This window comes from Canis lupus, chromosome 3 (assembly GCF_048164855.1).
Source record: "Canis lupus baileyi chromosome 3, mCanLup2.hap1, whole genome shotgun sequence".
NCBI lineage: Eukaryota > Metazoa > Chordata > Mammalia > Carnivora > Canidae > Canis > Canis lupus.
This window is the reverse complement of record NC_132840.1, coordinates 44,727,727-44,745,346: the sequence shown is the minus strand read 5'-3', so window position 1 is coordinate 44,745,346 and position 17,620 is coordinate 44,727,727. Positions and strand designations below refer to the sequence as shown.

At 35.7% G+C, this 17,620-nt stretch overlaps 1 protein-coding gene across 5 annotated transcripts in view; it reads right to left on the bottom strand.

Annotated features, from left to right (window-relative positions):
• PDE4B (phosphodiesterase 4B) overlaps positions 1-17,620 on the bottom strand; it is a 541,893-nt gene that overhangs the window by 176,735 nt on the left and 347,538 nt on the right. Inside the window, exon 1 of one of the 5 annotated variants that reach the window (XM_072820654.1) lies at positions 11,760-11,824. The exons of the other annotated variants lie outside the window; for them this stretch is intronic. Within the exon in view, the coding sequence (XP_072676755.1) occupies positions 11,760-11,809 (50 nt within the window). The 5' untranslated portion in view covers positions 11,810-11,824. Of the gene's footprint in view, positions 1-11,759; positions 11,825-17,620 lie in introns of those variants that run through there. 5 annotated transcript variants of the gene reach the window in all.

Below are 17,620 nucleotides of genomic sequence, written 5' to 3'. Positions count from 1 at the left end.
AGACAGATATTATCAATCAAGCCCTCCTGGCTCAGCATCAAATCAAAGGCACTTTATCATTCAAAGCAGTAAAAGCTGCAATTAGATGAAATGCTCAGTTTTTTTCCCTAGGAATATCTTGTGACAATTAATAATGCAATTAAAACTTAAATAAAAGAATGCTTACTAAAATATTTAATTTAAATATGGGCATGATTTCCTTTACTGTTTAATTATCAATTATTAAAGATCACTCTCTACATTATTTTGTATAAAAAATTCAAAACAATCAAATTACTGCCTCTTTTGAAACATTAATAAAAAACAAATGACCAACTTCAACTGGTTTCCAAGAGATGTCTAAATGTCCAGGAAGAAAAATATATATAGCATGGTTTTACTATCATTTAGAAAACAACATAAAACAACAACAGAAATCCCACGATATCTGACAGGCAGGGATCCAGAGCTCCGTGAGTTAACATTTCTTCTAACAACACTCAAAGCCAGAAAGAAGAAAGGAGAGCTTACTGCTTTTTTGTTTGTTAAGCACAACATATTATTTACTGACTTTTCAAGCATCTCTTCCTAGGAATAGTCTTACTTGCCTGAGTATATAATAGCATATTAAAATTAAAAAAAAAAACAAACAAACCCACAGCACTTAATCTAATTATACAGTTTTAAAGAAATGTCTCTCTTCTCTTCTCTTCTCTTCTCTTCTCTTCTCTTCTCTTCTCTTCTCTTCTCTTCTCTTCTCTTCTCTTCTCTTCTCTTCTCTTCTTCTCTTCTCTTCTCTTCCCTTCCCTTCCCTTCCCTTCCCTTCCCTTCCCTTCTCTCTCTCTCTCTCTCTCTCTCTCTCTTTTAAAGGGAGACTTTAAACTTCTAAAAATCCTGAGGGCTAATCATAACCAGTCTAACTAATAAATATCCTTAAAATGGGTTTTTGTTTTTAAAGTTACCCAGGAGACATAAGCATAGAACAATATTACCAGAGTAAAGAAAATGAAGAATACTTTCTCATTTCTCCCTGCCTTCTAGAATATTTGTTGGCAAACAATGCTGGTGATAAAATAAACATAAAGTGGACCACAGAGAAATCTGGGATAAAAATAAAGGAGAAAATACCAACATCAATCTCAAGGTTATGTGGCCAAACTGAATAGGATGCAAAGCCATTTAGTCCAGAAAATCGGACTGGCCGAGAACAAGAAATAGAGAAAACAATACTCTTCATCAATTGTCTATTATCCACAAAGCATCATCATCCACTCTATGTTATTCTATCAGGTAATATTATATATGATGTATATTGTTGTAACTCAATAACAGATTCCAAAAATACGAAAAGCTATGATGCAGGAGACTTACTTTTTCAGTGAGAAATAAACGAGAGAACTAAAAGTTTAGGTTAGCTAGACTAACAAACGTCTTGCTAATTAGCCATGCTTACCCAACATAGGGTATTGAACATGTTCTTTATTATTTGGATTTAAAAAGTAAGTTTCTTTTTCCTACCCTCTTTCATTCATTTAGCTGTGAAGCAGACAATAAATCATAGCTAAAGCTACCAAATATCTTGTACATTACTTACAAAGCTGAACTTCCCAACTGATCCAACCCTAAAGTCTCTCCAACCACTGAATCCATCTTCCCTTTCCCATTCCCTTTGTTCCACATAATGGTAACATGTTCTTGTATTCCAGCTCCCAGAAAAAACAAGTACATGTCCTTGCATGACTAAGTCTGCCAAATGATAATACAATGAAATGACACATGAACAGATGCTCTAAGTGTGATAGATATTATTTTAGATGTTTGCTTAAAAATGTGTATCATTGTGCTTTGGTGCCAGGTACTATGCTACACAGTGGGAACAAACACAAACACACACACACACCCAAGTAAATCATACAAAATCCACGGAGTAAACCAAACCAGCAAATAGAGACTCATCATTCTTCCCTCCCACATCTAATCTTCAGTATCAGTACCCAAAAAAGCAAAGTCCCATTCACAGCTGTGGGAAATCTGTCTTATGCTGATAAGTGGTCTGCCAAACCTTGTCATAAGTGTCATAAACAAGCAAGTAATAGCTCAGGTAGTTACGCATCCCAGAAGATTCTACCTCTTTTACCTTTCTTGGATTGGTTTCCTCTTCATCTGGCCAGAGATGACCTAGTTTATGTCATCTTTGTCTCTTTCGTAGATTACCCCGACAGTCTCCTAACCAGTTCCCTTGCTTGGAGCTTTACCTATAAGATCATACTTTTATTTATTTATTTTTTCAAAGATTTATTTATTTCAGAGATAGAGGACATGAGCAGGGGGAAGGGCAGAGGGAGAGAGATGGAGAAGCAGACTCCCCGCTGAACAGGGAGCCCTACAAGGGGCCAGATCTCAGGACCCTGAGATCACGACCTGAGCCAAAACCAACAGTTGGATGCTTAACCGAGTGAGCCACCCAGGAGCCCCAAGATCATATTTTTAAATGCTAAATCTGGCCTTGCCATTCCCTACTTAAAAGCCTTCATGATTTCTCAAAGCTTTTATGAAAAAAAGTCTCTTCCTCAGCATGTCACAACAGATCCTATATGATAGGTGCTTTGACTACCTCTCCAGCTCTATCTTCTTGATGTGTCTATAAGTACCCACTCACAATGCTCAGTTTCCCAAACTCACTGTACTATTCCACATTTTTGTATATTTGCTGCCCTTCAGCTCCACCTTTACATCACAATTCCCATTAACACATACTTTTATTTATGATAGACACATAATTGTAGCATATGTATCATACATAGGTCTGCTGCCTCCCTACCTGAGTGTGAGCTCCTAAAGAGTTATGACTATATATAGTTCACTTCTATTTCCCTCAGCTAGGCCCAGAATGGCATTCTGTTTCTGAAAAAATGACAAAGGAATAAATGAATATTAGTATCTATGATTTCAGTTGATCTACCTTACAAAAAAAGACATTAGAATCCTTTCTGTGGGATAAGGATGAATCTTAGAGGGTGGCCTCGGCAATTAGGCCCCATTTCCTTCTCCTCTAGACTTGTTTCAATTGGGAATGGGCCCTGCATCCTGGAGCCATGAGAAAAGATACCAGAAGTTCCAGAATCAGGTTTAGATAGAAGCATTTAAAATCTACACATTATGAGGGTTTCCAGTTCTTCTAAGGAGTGCATAGCTGACCATTTCCATCCAAAAATTGTAGTGAAGCTAGAGGTAGCAGTCTACATCAATCAATCCCTGTAGGATGCCAATTAATCATTTATTGACAACTACACTTATCCAAATGACCTGAGCATCCTGGCTTGTTTACTGCTTAATTCAACAAATATTGATTGACAACTGTGTCATCCTAGACATTGCAAATTTAATGGTAAACAAACAGGTTAGCTTGTACTTAGCTTTTTTTTTTTTTCTCTTCTAATACATTTTTGGTATGTGAGCAGCACATGAAGAAGGGCCCTTTTTGTCAAAAGGTAGATCTCATTCTCCAGCTCATTACTTGGATCTTCTCCAAGTAATTCCTGTCTCTGTGTGCAGTCTCTACCATCAATTCTATTCCATGTTCCAACCTGCCTTGTGCAGTTCCACTGTCCATTGCAAGACAGAGGGGAAAAGAATCACTGCTCTCGAAGCATGCACAGGCATCTAGATAGTCTAGCATTGGGCATCCACAATTTGATGGTGCTTTGATGTTAACAGAGAAATATCTGAGTGAGCTCTCCTGGTTGACAAACACTAATGAATTAGTGGCTCTGAATTAATCAAAGTAGTAAAACGTGAAGGTGGATTTTTTAACAGATGAATGATATGCAGAGACTAGATATTAAGCATATATGCTTCATTATCCAAATTTAATTTTAGGGTCCTTGGGATCTTTCCCTTATTTACATCAGTTTCAGTACACAGTGTAACATATATTTGCCCATGGCATGGGTGCCATAAAAATTTGTGGATTGTTGTTTTTGTAAGCAATCAAAATATTTTTTTGTCAAGAGCACCAGATATATCTAAGTAAGCTAGAAAATAAATGTGATTTTTCTGTTCATAAGGCCCCCCAAATTTAAATATAGTCATTAAATAAAATTTAAATATTTTAAAACTTTGTAAATAATAACAAACATTTAAAACCTTGTCATCAGCGGTCAAGAAATCAGTAGTTACACAATCAGCTTTATCATGTGGTACAAAGAGCAAGACTTTTAGAATCATACAGACCCAAGTTTGTGTTCTGAATCTGTTCAAATATTCATTCCTTAAAAATGGTTAAAACGATACCATCTAAGCCTCAGTTTATAATCCATAATATAGGGAGCATAGTACTTATTTATTAGATTATTATGAAGAATAAGTATGTATAAAATACCTTAAACTGGAATAGAGTATATAGTTAATATTTTTAAAAGATACATTTTCATCTATTTTGAGTTTTTTGGAGAGAAGGGGAAAATTTTACATGTAACTTCAGAACATCATTAATCATGAGCTTTTTCAAGAAATATATAAGCGAATAAAAGGTGCATATATAATCTCTTCCTTTTACTGTCTTCTTAAAAAAGCAATGGTAGACTCTGTGATGACACTTTATAGTATTTTTAAGTGTGAACTATAATTCCAATTCCAGGACTTGTCCTTTATATCTTAGAAAGTGATTTTTCACTGTGTGACTGAAATTTTTGTATTTCATAGAACATATTATCTACCAAATCTTCCAAATCTTTGTTTACTGAGCCATTAAGGCACTTTACCTTTAAAAATGGGTATTCTTGTTGCTTACTTGAAATCAACACTGAGGGTCTATATTAAATATCTTTGAATGGGATTTCCTAAAATGTCACAGCTTAAATATTTATTATCTGGTTTCAACATGCAATGGACGCAAGCCATTTTAACTTATTTCCACCTGCGGCTTATGATACTTATGCCAGTTCTGATGGCAAAAAATTTCTGAAGGCTTTGAAACTTTGCTAATGTAAGAATAAAAGCTACACAGTGACTCTTAGTTTTAAAATAAAATTTTGCTTTAGGTCAGGTATTCTCAAGGGGGTAAGAGGACCAGAGACCAACGATTTCCTAATGTCATTTCTCCAAAATCACTTGCATTTGTGGAGATACCTAAGTGCCAAGTCACACAACACATGCATACAGGCGAGTATGCATGTGCATGCATGCACACACACAAATACACACACACACACAATGCCTTATTTTAACAAGTACTTAGTGGGTTTATTATGTGCCAGACAGTCTTCTAAGTATTTAGAATATATCCATTAATGAAACAGACAAAATATCTTGCCCTCATGGAATTCACATTCCAGTTTGGGGCAGGGAATGACATAGGAGGAGTAGGTTCCGAAAATAAAATATATAAAACCATAGTATAGAATTTATCTTTCCCTGGACCAGGCACAGCCACTTCTGCTTCCATTCCTTTGCATTTGCTTTCATCTTTATCTGGAATGCCTCCTTATTGTCCTGATAGACCAAGGTTAAATATCAACTTTCTGAGAAGCTAGGCTAGCTCTTCTTGGGGACTTAAGGAGCTTCTTGCATGGCTCCTTTATGGCATTTCTCAAATTGTCTTCCAATTGACATGTTTGTCTCTGTCACTGGAGGACAAGCTCCTCGTAGGCAGGAACATAGCAAGGACTAATATTTAGTAAGTATTGTATCACCAGGGCCATCAAATACAATCAATGAATATTCAGTTAAAAATGAATACAGTTTTTGCCTTTCTCAGTCTGACTCCTTTCACTTACCTTCTAGATCCATCCATGTAGTCTCAAATCACACAATCTCATTGTTTTTATGTCTAGATAATATTCTATTGTATATATGTGCCACATCTTCTTTATCTATTCATCCACTGAAAGACACTTAAGTTGCTTTTATATCTTGTTATTGTAAATAATGCTGCAATAAACATAGGGGTGTATGTATCTTTTCATATTAGTATTTTTGTTTTCTTCGGGCAAATACCCAACAGTGGAATTATTGGATCATATAGTATTTCTACTTTTAATTTTTTTTGAGGAATCTCTATATTGTTTTCCACAGTGGATGCACAAATTTATTTTCCCACCAATAGTGAATGAGGGTTCCTTTTTCTCCATATTCCCACCAACACTTGTAGTTTTTTGTTTTTTTGATTTTAGACATTCTAACAGGTGTACAGTGATACCTTATTGTGGTTCTTTAAAAAAAAAGATTTATTTGATTATTTTAGAGAGAGAGAAGCATGGGATGGGGGGGAACAGAGGGCAAGGGAGACTCTGCAGCAGACTGCCTGAGCATGGAGCCTGACACTGGGTTCCACCTCAGGATCTTGAGATCATTACCTAAGCCGAAATCAAGAGTTGGATGCTTAAATGACTGAGCCACCCAGGCATCCCTCTCATTGTGGTTTTGATTTGCATTTCCTTGATGCTGAGTGATGTTGAGTATCTTTACAAGTGTCTGTTAGCCGTCTGTATGTCTTCTTTTTTTTTTTTTAATTTTTTAAAAATTTATTTATGATAGTCACACAGAGAGAGAGAGAGAGAGAGAGAGGCAGAGACACAGGCAGAGGGAGAAGCAGGCTCCATGCACCGGGAGCCCGACGTGGGATTCGATCCCGGGTCTCCAGGATCGCGCCCTGGACCAAAGGCAGGCGCTAAACCGCTGCGCCACCCAGGGATCCCCGTCTGTATGTCTTCTTTGGAAAAATGTCTATTCAGGTGTCAACTATACTCAAAAAAAAAAAAAAAAAAAAGAATGAATGTAGTTTTATTTTGTCACAAAAAAAGAAAGATTAATTGTGAGGTTAGCTATGAATACAATGTTTCTTTGCACACCATCCATACACAAGTTTGGATAATACATAAATTCAAGAAAAATTTTGCTAGAAATAGAAATATTTTATGTGAAATACAATAGCATTGTTTTACTAAAAGCTGATTCAGTAGGCCTGGTAACTCAAAAGCTAGCTTTTAATTAGTTGATATAAATAATCTTGATAGAAATATTAATTCTATGACTTGATTATCCTTTAAAATGTTTAATTTCATCTGTGGTATAATCATTTGGATAATTTGAGGAGTATAGTTATTTATTTTCTTCGGTCTTGTAATTAACAGAAGAAAATTAAATTACTGTGCTGTAAGAAGGAAGTCTTAGCCATCAGACTAACTTACTGTGATTGGCACAATAGAGCTTACTATGGGGAGCTGCAACTGAATGGAGGTAATATTCCAAGAATGGAGGTTCTTGTAGCTTTTAAACAGTGCCTATACCCCACTGCAGGATCACACCTGTGGTTCTGTGTGTGGGGCCCTGTCAAGTCATTATCCACCAGATTAGCTGTTTGTCAGTGACCTCTAATCTTCAAATTTTTCTTCTGTCTTCGGTTTGGAAAACCTTGCCTTTGTTTCATTTGACTATGCAATGAAAGAAGAAGCTGCCTTGTTACAGAGAGGAAAATCTTGGGAGCAAGATAACATCCCTTCCTGCATCAACTCTCAGGGTAATTTTAGGTCTTCTACTGATCTGATAGCCTGTATTATCTGTGTTTAACAAGCTTGTATTACTAGGTACTAAACGTAGCTTCTAATATTGAATAAGAATATGCGTCCCTCTTTGGTCTTCTTTCCTGAAAACAATCAATCAAACAAACAAACAAACAGACAAATGAACAAACACACTTTGCCTGAATTTTCAAGGAATAATTTCATGAGAAAGGTTTTATTCTTCTGCTCTAAATCTGGGGCAAGTGCATTCACACTTTTCTTGCATACCTCTGACACCTAGCTTCATGCTGAGCACAGCAAATATGTGATGATTGATAGATTACTCTGACTTAGAAGTGTGTGCTATGCTTGAGCAGACTGTATGCAGTTCCTTTAAATAGCATAGGAAGGAAGAAGTAATATAATTCTTCAAATATTACATACAATTTTCTTCATCAAAGTAGGCTCATAGGCATTCACTCATACTGCTTGTTCTATGGCTAAAGTCTCAAGAGAAGGATAATGATACAGCACAGAAAAAACAGAAATGTACTTTTGAAAGTTTGAGAGTTTATATTCCAGCTAAATAAAAGAGTCATTGATTGAACTGAGTTCTTTGTTTTGCTGTCTGTACCTCAGTAATAATCAGTAAAAGATTTTTTGAATTTTTGTGATATTCAAATTTTACTTGTTTTTACCTTCATCACAGGGACCTGATCTCAGGCATATTTTTTTCTCATGTTGGCTTTGGTAATTTTAGTATACATGTTGCTGAAGTGAGCACTGTTGGCTTTGGTATTTAATGCAAAGGCCTTCTTTGAGCTAAAAAAAGTATCCTTTGCAACAGAATCACACACAGGATTGGAACTTAATGATTGTTAAAATTAGCTCTTGAACTAATTTTAGTTTAATTTAGCTTCTATGTTTAACAGTGACAAATGCACTCTATCAGGGTCTATAGAATTTTTAACTATTATTTAAAAAAACAAGTATTTGCTGATTTCTGGAAAGGTTTACAAGTCTATAATTTAGTTTCTAATATGATTCCCATGGAAGCCAGCATGGTTTTAGATTAAGCTCATAATCCTAACTACTAAACATGATAAATGTAGGTATGCCCTGCTCTAGGGAATCATGTGGCATACATATATATAAAACAAATAAATTGTGAAGTAATTTTACTATAATTCTTCTCATGGCTAAAAAGATTTCCCCCAGAGTTCCTTAAAAGTTTAGTTTCACTGGTGCATTTAAGTGATTGTTTACATATAATTAATTGACATCAGTGTAATTGAAAATGTAGAGTGCAATTTTATTTTCTCACTTGAGTTTATTCTTAGCAGTTGAACTATATAGTTCAATAAGAAAAATACATGTAGATAAAGTAACTTAAAAAAGTATGTAAGTCAAATGAGGTCAATTGGAAAAAAGACAAATTTGCACTTAACTCTTAAGGAGTTATATAAAAAGAGAGAAATCTTTATCACATAGAGGGCTTACAAGGATATTCTAGACGAGTTTCCAAGCTTTTAGCTGTTGAACCTTGAAAATATTTTACCACTTAAAATTCAACAGTCTAATTGTGAAGTTCCATTTTAATCATTACAAATTCTCATCTAAGAGTTGACTGAGCCATTGGGTCAGCTCAAAGATTATAGATAAACACAAATAGACTCTTCTAGGTTTAGTAGCCCTTGCCTGAATTTTCTCCTCTAAAAACAGAATACAACCTTTGTGGAAGTCCCCAGTCTCTGCCACCAGGCTGGCCCTACACAATGGCTTATATCTTTCTTGTCTCAAGATTCTTTTTCTTTTTTTAAGATTTTATTTATTTATTCATGAGAGACACACAGAGAGAGGCAGAGACACAGGCAGAGGGAGAAGCAGGCTCTTTGCAGGGAGCCTGATGTGGGACTCATTCCTAGGTCTCCAGGGTCACACCCTGCTGAAGGCGGCGCTAAACCACTAAGCCACCTGGGCTGCTCCTGCCTCAAGATCCTTAATGGTTTCTCACAGCTTTCAGGATAAACTTATAGCTACTTGAGGGCTTATCCAGTTCCGTTTGTCTTCAATATCTGTCTCAAGCAATCATTTCCCTTCTTGAGATTTGAAACACCTACAGTTTTTCCCAAAATGAGTCATGCTAAGCTATGTTATGCCTAGAAGGTCTTTTTTCTTATTCTCTGTCTTGTTGTGGCCTACTAATCCATCAGAATTGTAGTTAGAGGTCTCCTCCTTTATTCTCTGATTTGATATAGATGTATCCAAAGCAGGCTGTGTATACATATATTATTGTTTTCACACATTGATTTATAATCCTTGACCTACTTGTGTGTTTACTCTTATGGTTACACAATTTTGGATCCCAGAAGCCTAGCACAGTACCTACCATATACTAAGTGCTGAATAAATATATGTTCAATTTCAATAGATAAGTGAAATTTTTCAAAAAGTTGATTTCAACAGCATATCATTACTAAAAGAATCTAGATTTTCAATGAAATGCTACCAACTTACAAATAACTGTAAGGTGATGAGATGAGGAGTTAAAGAGGCTAATTTTGTTGAGTTAATTCTTTGGACCAGGCATTGTGCTAAGTACTTTTACATCTCATTTAAATATCACCAGTAGACACGTAACATCTATATTACTTTTCATATTTTGTGTTTAAAATGAACTTAGTCTTATTGGGTGATTCATATGTGCCAAACGTTGTTGGGTGATTCACATCATATCACTTAAATTTCACGACCTCTCAAGGGAAGCATTGTAACTTCATTTACAAACAAAAAAATTAGTACTCAGACCTGACAAGGTCAGACAGTTGTTAAACAATGAAGTTGGGATTTTCACCCACAGTAATCTGGTTATGTAGGCAGTGTTTGCTTCATGGAAACCTCACATCACCCAAACTGTTTTCCAGAGGTCCATGAAGATAATAGGTATTTCACTCCCCCAAAAGTTTTATGGTTACATAGGTGTAAATTAGTTTTTCCCTTTTAAAACATATCCTCTTTTTAGAAATGCGCAATGACATTAGCTGTACATCACAGCTCCAAAGCCATCAGGAAACCTGCTTAACTGTCTAACCAAGTGTTTTCCAGTTTTAAGAAACCATTTCCTTTTATTCCTTCAGAAACCACTGAAGTTCAACCCCAAGACTGCCTTCTATTAAAGTTATATCAAAATGTGATAAAGGGGTTCTTTTTTTGACCTAGTTCTCTCTTGAATTCCATTTTTGATGGAAAGAGTAAAAATTCTAAGTTCCTTTTCTTTTCATGTCTCCCATATTTTCATGTAATCAGGAAAAACTGTGGATGGGTTCTTGAGAACTAATTATGCTCAAAATTAAGAGTAGGAGTACTTTGCTTCTCTGATACACTCATCAATATCCAAAGTATTTGTTGAATGAACTGTCAGAAGCCTGTGTTATGAACTGTGCAAAAAAAAATTATGCCAGCCATAATTTCTGCCCTTTCAAAGCACTGGCATTCAGAGCAATTAGAAAGTGAAGTAATCCTCAAACAAGCAATACCTGTTTAAATGTATGCTCATAGTCCTGTTTTGATGCATATGTAAATCTGTGACTATAGGTGACATAAGGGTAAACTGGTGTAAAACCACACAAATCATTGTTTGGTTCCATTTTGTGTCACCCATAGTCTCCCACCTACCCATAATTCCATGTTCATCACCATCTTAACTCAAAATGAAGACACAGTTCACAGACAATAGAAATATTTAAACAATGCAAAGTATTTACATCTCTCACATAGCTCTAAAAACAAGATTAAAAAATACTCAACTATTCACTAAGCACATAAAAATATACATTCAAGAATGGTTAAAAATCTTTATAATTTATAATAACTGCTCATTAGATTATATTTCTTTTTTGTAAGAGTCTAATACAGAAAAGCTTTTTAAAAATAGTCTTATGCAAGTTGAGGAAAACTTCAAGTCAAGAAAAATAAATATAATTCACAAATTTTACTCCGGCCTGAGGAATCAACTTATTCTTAAAGAAAAACTTCACTTAATTCATAATCTACTTCTATAATTTAAAAAAAAAAACCTAAAGAACTTTTAAAATATAAATATATTCAAGTATTTTTCCTAAAAATCATACAATTTTACAAAGCATAACATAGTCCCCTAGTCTTTTTACATATTTTTAATTTCTTATGATTTAGTGATTTAAAATATGAAACCATGTCCCAGCCCTACCCCTGAACTGTCAGGTCAAGTTTGTTTTTCATAGCATTAACAGCACCTACCATATCCACGAATGTCGCCGGGGAAGCAGCAAATCACTAACATGCAACATCCTGAAGAGCTGGTGCTCTATTAGTATCCCACTATTTGGGACCTTAGTTTATTTTCATTAATTTCCCTGTGTTCTCACTGCCACATAGTTATTGCTTAGCTCTTTGTCCTTTTATTTTTCTTTCCGAAGGCATGCCACTTCCCACTGCAGAGTAGATATCATTTTCAGTACGAATACAAATGACTTAGCAATCAACATGTAAGCATTCAACTGGAACATCATCAGTAGTTTCCTTTAGATATCAAATGAGAAAATCGATTTGCAGTCACATCTGAATGATAGCTCCCATGGTGTATGTAGCATTTCTTGCAATTTACCTCAGAAAAGGAAAGAATTTGAGTTTCCAAAATGGTTGAAAAATCTCCCTTTTAAAAGTATCCTCTGTCTTCTCTTTCATTTTGCATTTTCTCCTCCATGCCTGGTGATATGACAACATGTTTTCGGGTTTTCTTTTAACTGAAATAGTGATCAGATTGATCAAGTAAAATTCTCTCTCCTTCTACTCTTTGCATTGTGTTTGGAGCTATCAAACCTCTTGTCTGACTCGTTCTGCATTGTTTAGTCCATTCGGAGCACGATGAAAGAACACCTAACACACGGGGTTAGATTTCCTGAATGACTTATGTTAGACCACAACAAAGGAGAAAACCCTGGAGAGATTATAAGTCCTTTTCATCACAGGAGATTACAGAGTACAGAAAATGTCTATGTTACACAAAGAAATAACAGTGTGACTGGAATAATGAATTCAACTTTGCCCAGGTTTAGGATCATACCCCTGACTGTTCTAAGCATTCTGGTGTGTGTTTCAACTTCCAACTCTCGCTGAGAAAGACTGGCCTCTAAGTAGAGACAATAGCCCCTGAAGGCCACTGGGATCATCATTAACACAGCACAGCAGTAACATGTTCAAAGATCCTCAGATCCCTGAAGAACTAAAGGCATCTCCCAGTGGACAAATTACACCCTGAAGACATTCAGCAGACAGGGTAAGGGCCTCAGCATTCGGGATCTCTGAGTAGAATGTGGCCATTGCATGGCTCTCGCTGACAAACACCCATTTGTGACAAATGAGAAGACACATCCAAATGGCTTCCCCTTGGTCTCCTGTTTTAGGACTTAGTTTTATTTGTCACCTTTCTGGATCCTGATAATCGTGTATTTTAATAGGATCTGCGCTCCTAGAAGGGATACCTGGTTTCTCTATTTCAGATTTACCTTCACATTTCAAGGTCCAAAACCTCACAATGTCTCAGAGAAGCCAACTCATTTTATGTAATGAGAGCAACAGGCATAAAAAAAAATGTAGATACACAGACAATGAAAACTTAGATGTGAAAACCAGTTTTTTAATTAGACTTCCTCTGGAGTCCTTGCCCTGCTATAGTCTTTTCAAAAGAGCTGCCAGGGTAATTCTTTAAAAACCTGACTCAGGTCACATCATTCATTGGCTGAACATTTAGTTGGTCTCCTTACATTCACAGCAAAAGCCAAAGTCTGTGAGGCCCTAAATATAATCTCCATCATCTCCCTGACCTGCTCATTAGGCACCCCCTCCTCACTCTATTTAAGTTGCAGCGGCCCTTTCCTGTTTCTAGAACATGCTGGTCATGCTTGTGCTTCTGGAATATTTCAGTGGGTATTCTCTCAGCTTCAAATGTTCTTCACCACTTTGCTCCAGGGCTTTTTTCCACCCTTAAGTGATCGCTCAAATGTCATTGTTGTTGAGGCCTGCCTCCATCACCCCTACTGTACCCCAGCACTCTTTTTTCTTGCTTTGTTATGTTTGTGCACAGCATTTAACACCTTTTAACATGCGTAATTTATTGTGTATATGAACTATATCCTCCCACTAGCATATGACTCCAAGAGAAAAAAGATTCCTGTATTTTTTCTGCTATTGTACTGTCAGTGCCTAATTTAATGCTGAGCCTAAAGTAGGTATCCAATAAATATTCATTGAAAATTAATTAATCAATTAATTAATAAAAACAAACGCCAGTCCATATGCTTACAGCTAACAAGAAAGAAGATAGCTGGCCTAGTTTATAATTCAATAAAAGTACCTTTCATAAGAATAATATTTTGAGTTAGGGCGAATGTGTAAGTAACGCTCCCCATAGGAAAAGGCTTTATTTTTTCCCTTGTGGTTTAGAAAGCAATATAATTGTTAGAAGCACTAAACAGAGAAGAGGGGGGCATTAGTGAATATGGTTCATTTAATCCAAGCAGGCAACATGATGGCTTTCAGGAAAGCTAATAAAGGACTGTTTTCAGATTATGAAGGAAATATAAAATTAACAAAGGCTATCTGGGAAGACTCGATAAGGGGAGTTTTTTTAAAAAGGCATGTGGCTAACTTACCACCATAAGACCCGAGCAAGAAACTACGCTTTTACTCTCGGAAACGGAAAAGGAGGCACATCATGTTATTTTTCAATGCCATAGGATTATCAAAAAGTTTAAGTTTCTTCTTTTTTAATAACAGCTTTATTGAGCTATAATTCATATCCTATAAAATTCAACTTTGTAAGGTATGCAATTCAATACTTTTTACTATACTCGCACATGTGCAACCATCACTGCTACTCAATTTTTAAACATTTTCATCATTCCCAAAAGAAACCCCATCTTCATTTACCCCTCCTTTAGCCAATGGAAACCACTGATCTACCTGCTGTTTCTACAGATTTGCCCATTCTGAACATTTCATAGAAATAGAACCATATGATTTGTGGTTTCTTTCACCTGATGTCAAGTTTTCAAGGTTCATCCATGTTGCAGTATGGATCAATATTTCATTCCTTTCTATTGCCAAGTAACATTCCATTTTATGGATCTATCACATTTTGCTTATGTTGATTACCATTTGAGTTGCTTCTACTTTTTGGCTATTGTATATGAACAATGTTTCTATGCAAGTTTTTGTGCGTATATGTTTTCATTTTTCCTGGATATATGCGTAGGAGTGAAATTTCTGGGTTATATGGTAGTCCCAACTTTTACATTTTGACATTACAGTTTGTCAAACTGTCTCAAAGTGGCTGCACCATTTTATAACATCTTCAGCAATGTATGAGGGTTCCAATTTCTCTACATCTTATCCAGCTTTTGTTACTATCTGCCTTTTACATTATAGTCATCTTAGTGGGTATGAAGTGGTATTTCATTGTGATTTTGATTCACATTGTCCAAATGGCTAATGATGTTGAGCATATTTTCATGTGGTTATTGGCCATTTGTATGTTTCCTCTGGAGAAATGTCTATTCAAATTCTTTGCTCATTTTTAAATTAGATTATTTGGTTTTTATTGCTGAATTGTAAGAGTTCTTTATATATTCTGAAAAAAATTCCCTTACAAATATTTTCTCTCATTCTAATGTTTGTCTTTTCGCTTTTTACTGGTGTCTATGGATGCACAAAGTTTTTTATCTTAGTGAAACCCAGGAACACAGTCAATAGGATATAATGGCAGTGCACGGATTCAAATATAACTTAAAGAAACTAAGCCTGGGAGACACAGCTTCCTCGAGGTCACTCATCTAAAGATCCCAGAATCAAAGCCCAAACCTAAGTTCTCTGACTCATTTAATGTGCAGTGTGTTCTACTGCCTATAACAGATATCGCTGGTCTTTTCATAAGAGCTGAACTACTGTTAGTAGAAATTCCTCCAGATGGGGAAAAAAGATTATACATATGGCATATATTACTCTAGGATTATGTCTATAAAATGGTACTCTTTTGGGTTTCTCTTAAAGCATGTGTGGCTAATGGAGTAAATCCTGGTTTTCAGATGAGAAGTCTAGGCAATATCAGGAAATAAATGGAAGGAAAACAGTGGCAGAGACTTACATACTAACAGACAAACACATCTCAAGACTTGTGCCTAAAGCTCATGAAGTGGAAAAGCAACAGGGAATAATTGTTATCTGAGAGCACAAAGACACATAGGCCATCTATCAACAGCTAACAGCATGGAAGACACCAAACAACTTTGCCTGAGCAATCTGTTTCATTTAGTAGTAAGTCACGCACCAGTGCTGAGTAGAGACTTTCCGTAGGCTGGCACTGAGAATCTGAAGTGTAATGGGCAACTTGGTAACCTTTAAGTACTCAGCCCTTATTTTACTTCACTAATTTTTGACCTCACTAGTTTTAAATGACATTTAAAACGTTATTTTGCTCAAAACATTAATTAAAAAATATACATGCACCCTTATGTTAATTGCAGCATATTTACAATTGCTGAATTATGAAAGCAGCCCAAGTGTCCATGAACAGATGAATGGATATATATTCATATATATATATATGAAAAAATATATATATTCCATAATGGAATATTATTCAGCCATAGAAAAGAATGTAATCTTGCCATTTGCAACAACATAGAGAGAGCAAGAGAGTATAATGCTAAGCAAAGTAACTCAGAAGAAGACAAATACTGTATGATTTCACTCATATGTGGAATTTAAGAAAACAAATAAGCAAAGGGGGGAAAAAAAAGAAAGAGATATGCCAAGAAATAGACTTTTAACTATAGAGAACAAACTGATTACCAGAGTGGAGGGGAGTGGGGGGGATGGGTGACATAGATGATGGGGATTAAACAGTACACTATGTTGAATATTGAGTAATGTATATAGTTGTTGAAACACTATATTGTACATTTGAAACTAATATAACACTATATGTTAACTATACTGGAATTAAAATAAGAAATAATACAAAAAAGAAAGTAAAAATTATTTTGCTCAGGAACAACGTTACATGCTAAAATGTGAAATGTAAGTGGTTAAAGTACTTTATAATAAATGTGTCTCTGAATAAAATCTTATGGGCTGGGGGCAACCCGGGTGGGTGAGCGCTTTAGTATCACCTTCAGCCCAGGGCCTGATCCTGGAGACCCGGGAGCAAGTCCCACGTTGGGCTCCCTGCATGGAATGGAGCCTGCTTCTCCCTCTGCCTGTGTCTCTGCCTCTCTCTCTCTCTCTCTGTGCCTCTCATGAATAAATAAATAAAATCTTTTTAAAAAATCTTAAAAAAAAATCTTATGGGCTGAAGAATTTGAAAAGTTATTTCCAAGCCATCTTTTTTCATAAGTATTTCTTAGATATAAAAAATCAGAATCTATACTTTCTGACTTAGAAATAATAAAAGCAGTAATAATGATTAACAGTAGTAAAAAAAAAAGCATTACTTTACTTATTATTATTACTACTAATAATAGTAAGAGTAGTATTAGTAAAATAATAGTGATAAGAAATTAAAAATAGTACTAATAATTACTTTTATATAATATTTTGGAATTTCCTTTTTTTGGTTTTGTTTTTGCAGCAAAAAGGAAATTAATGACTTAATTTCTATTTATTAACCTGAGCCGAGCACACAGGCCAAGCCAACAGTGTTAATTTGGGTTGAGCAGCAACACACACTGCATGGGGTTTCTAAGAATGATCTGATCCTCTGGGGAAGGAAGAGCTGGTCACCCAGCTCTGATGGAAGGGGAAGGAGGGAAGAGTTTCTGCTTCCGTGACTTTTGAGGGATGGGTGAAGTCAGGTGGGGTAACTTTCTCCTGTGATGGTCCTCCAGGGGTGGCGAGAAGAGTCAGCTCAGGCTGCTGACTATTTTGGGATTTCCAAAGTGCTTTCACATATTTCACATATTGCATTTAAATCCTATCACAATCTTCTGGGAAAAGTATCCTTATCTCTATTTTATAGATAAAGAAATCCAAGTCCAGATCCAGTCTCAACAATCATCATTGTATTAGACACTATGCCAGATATTGCTACTCATGCAGGATTA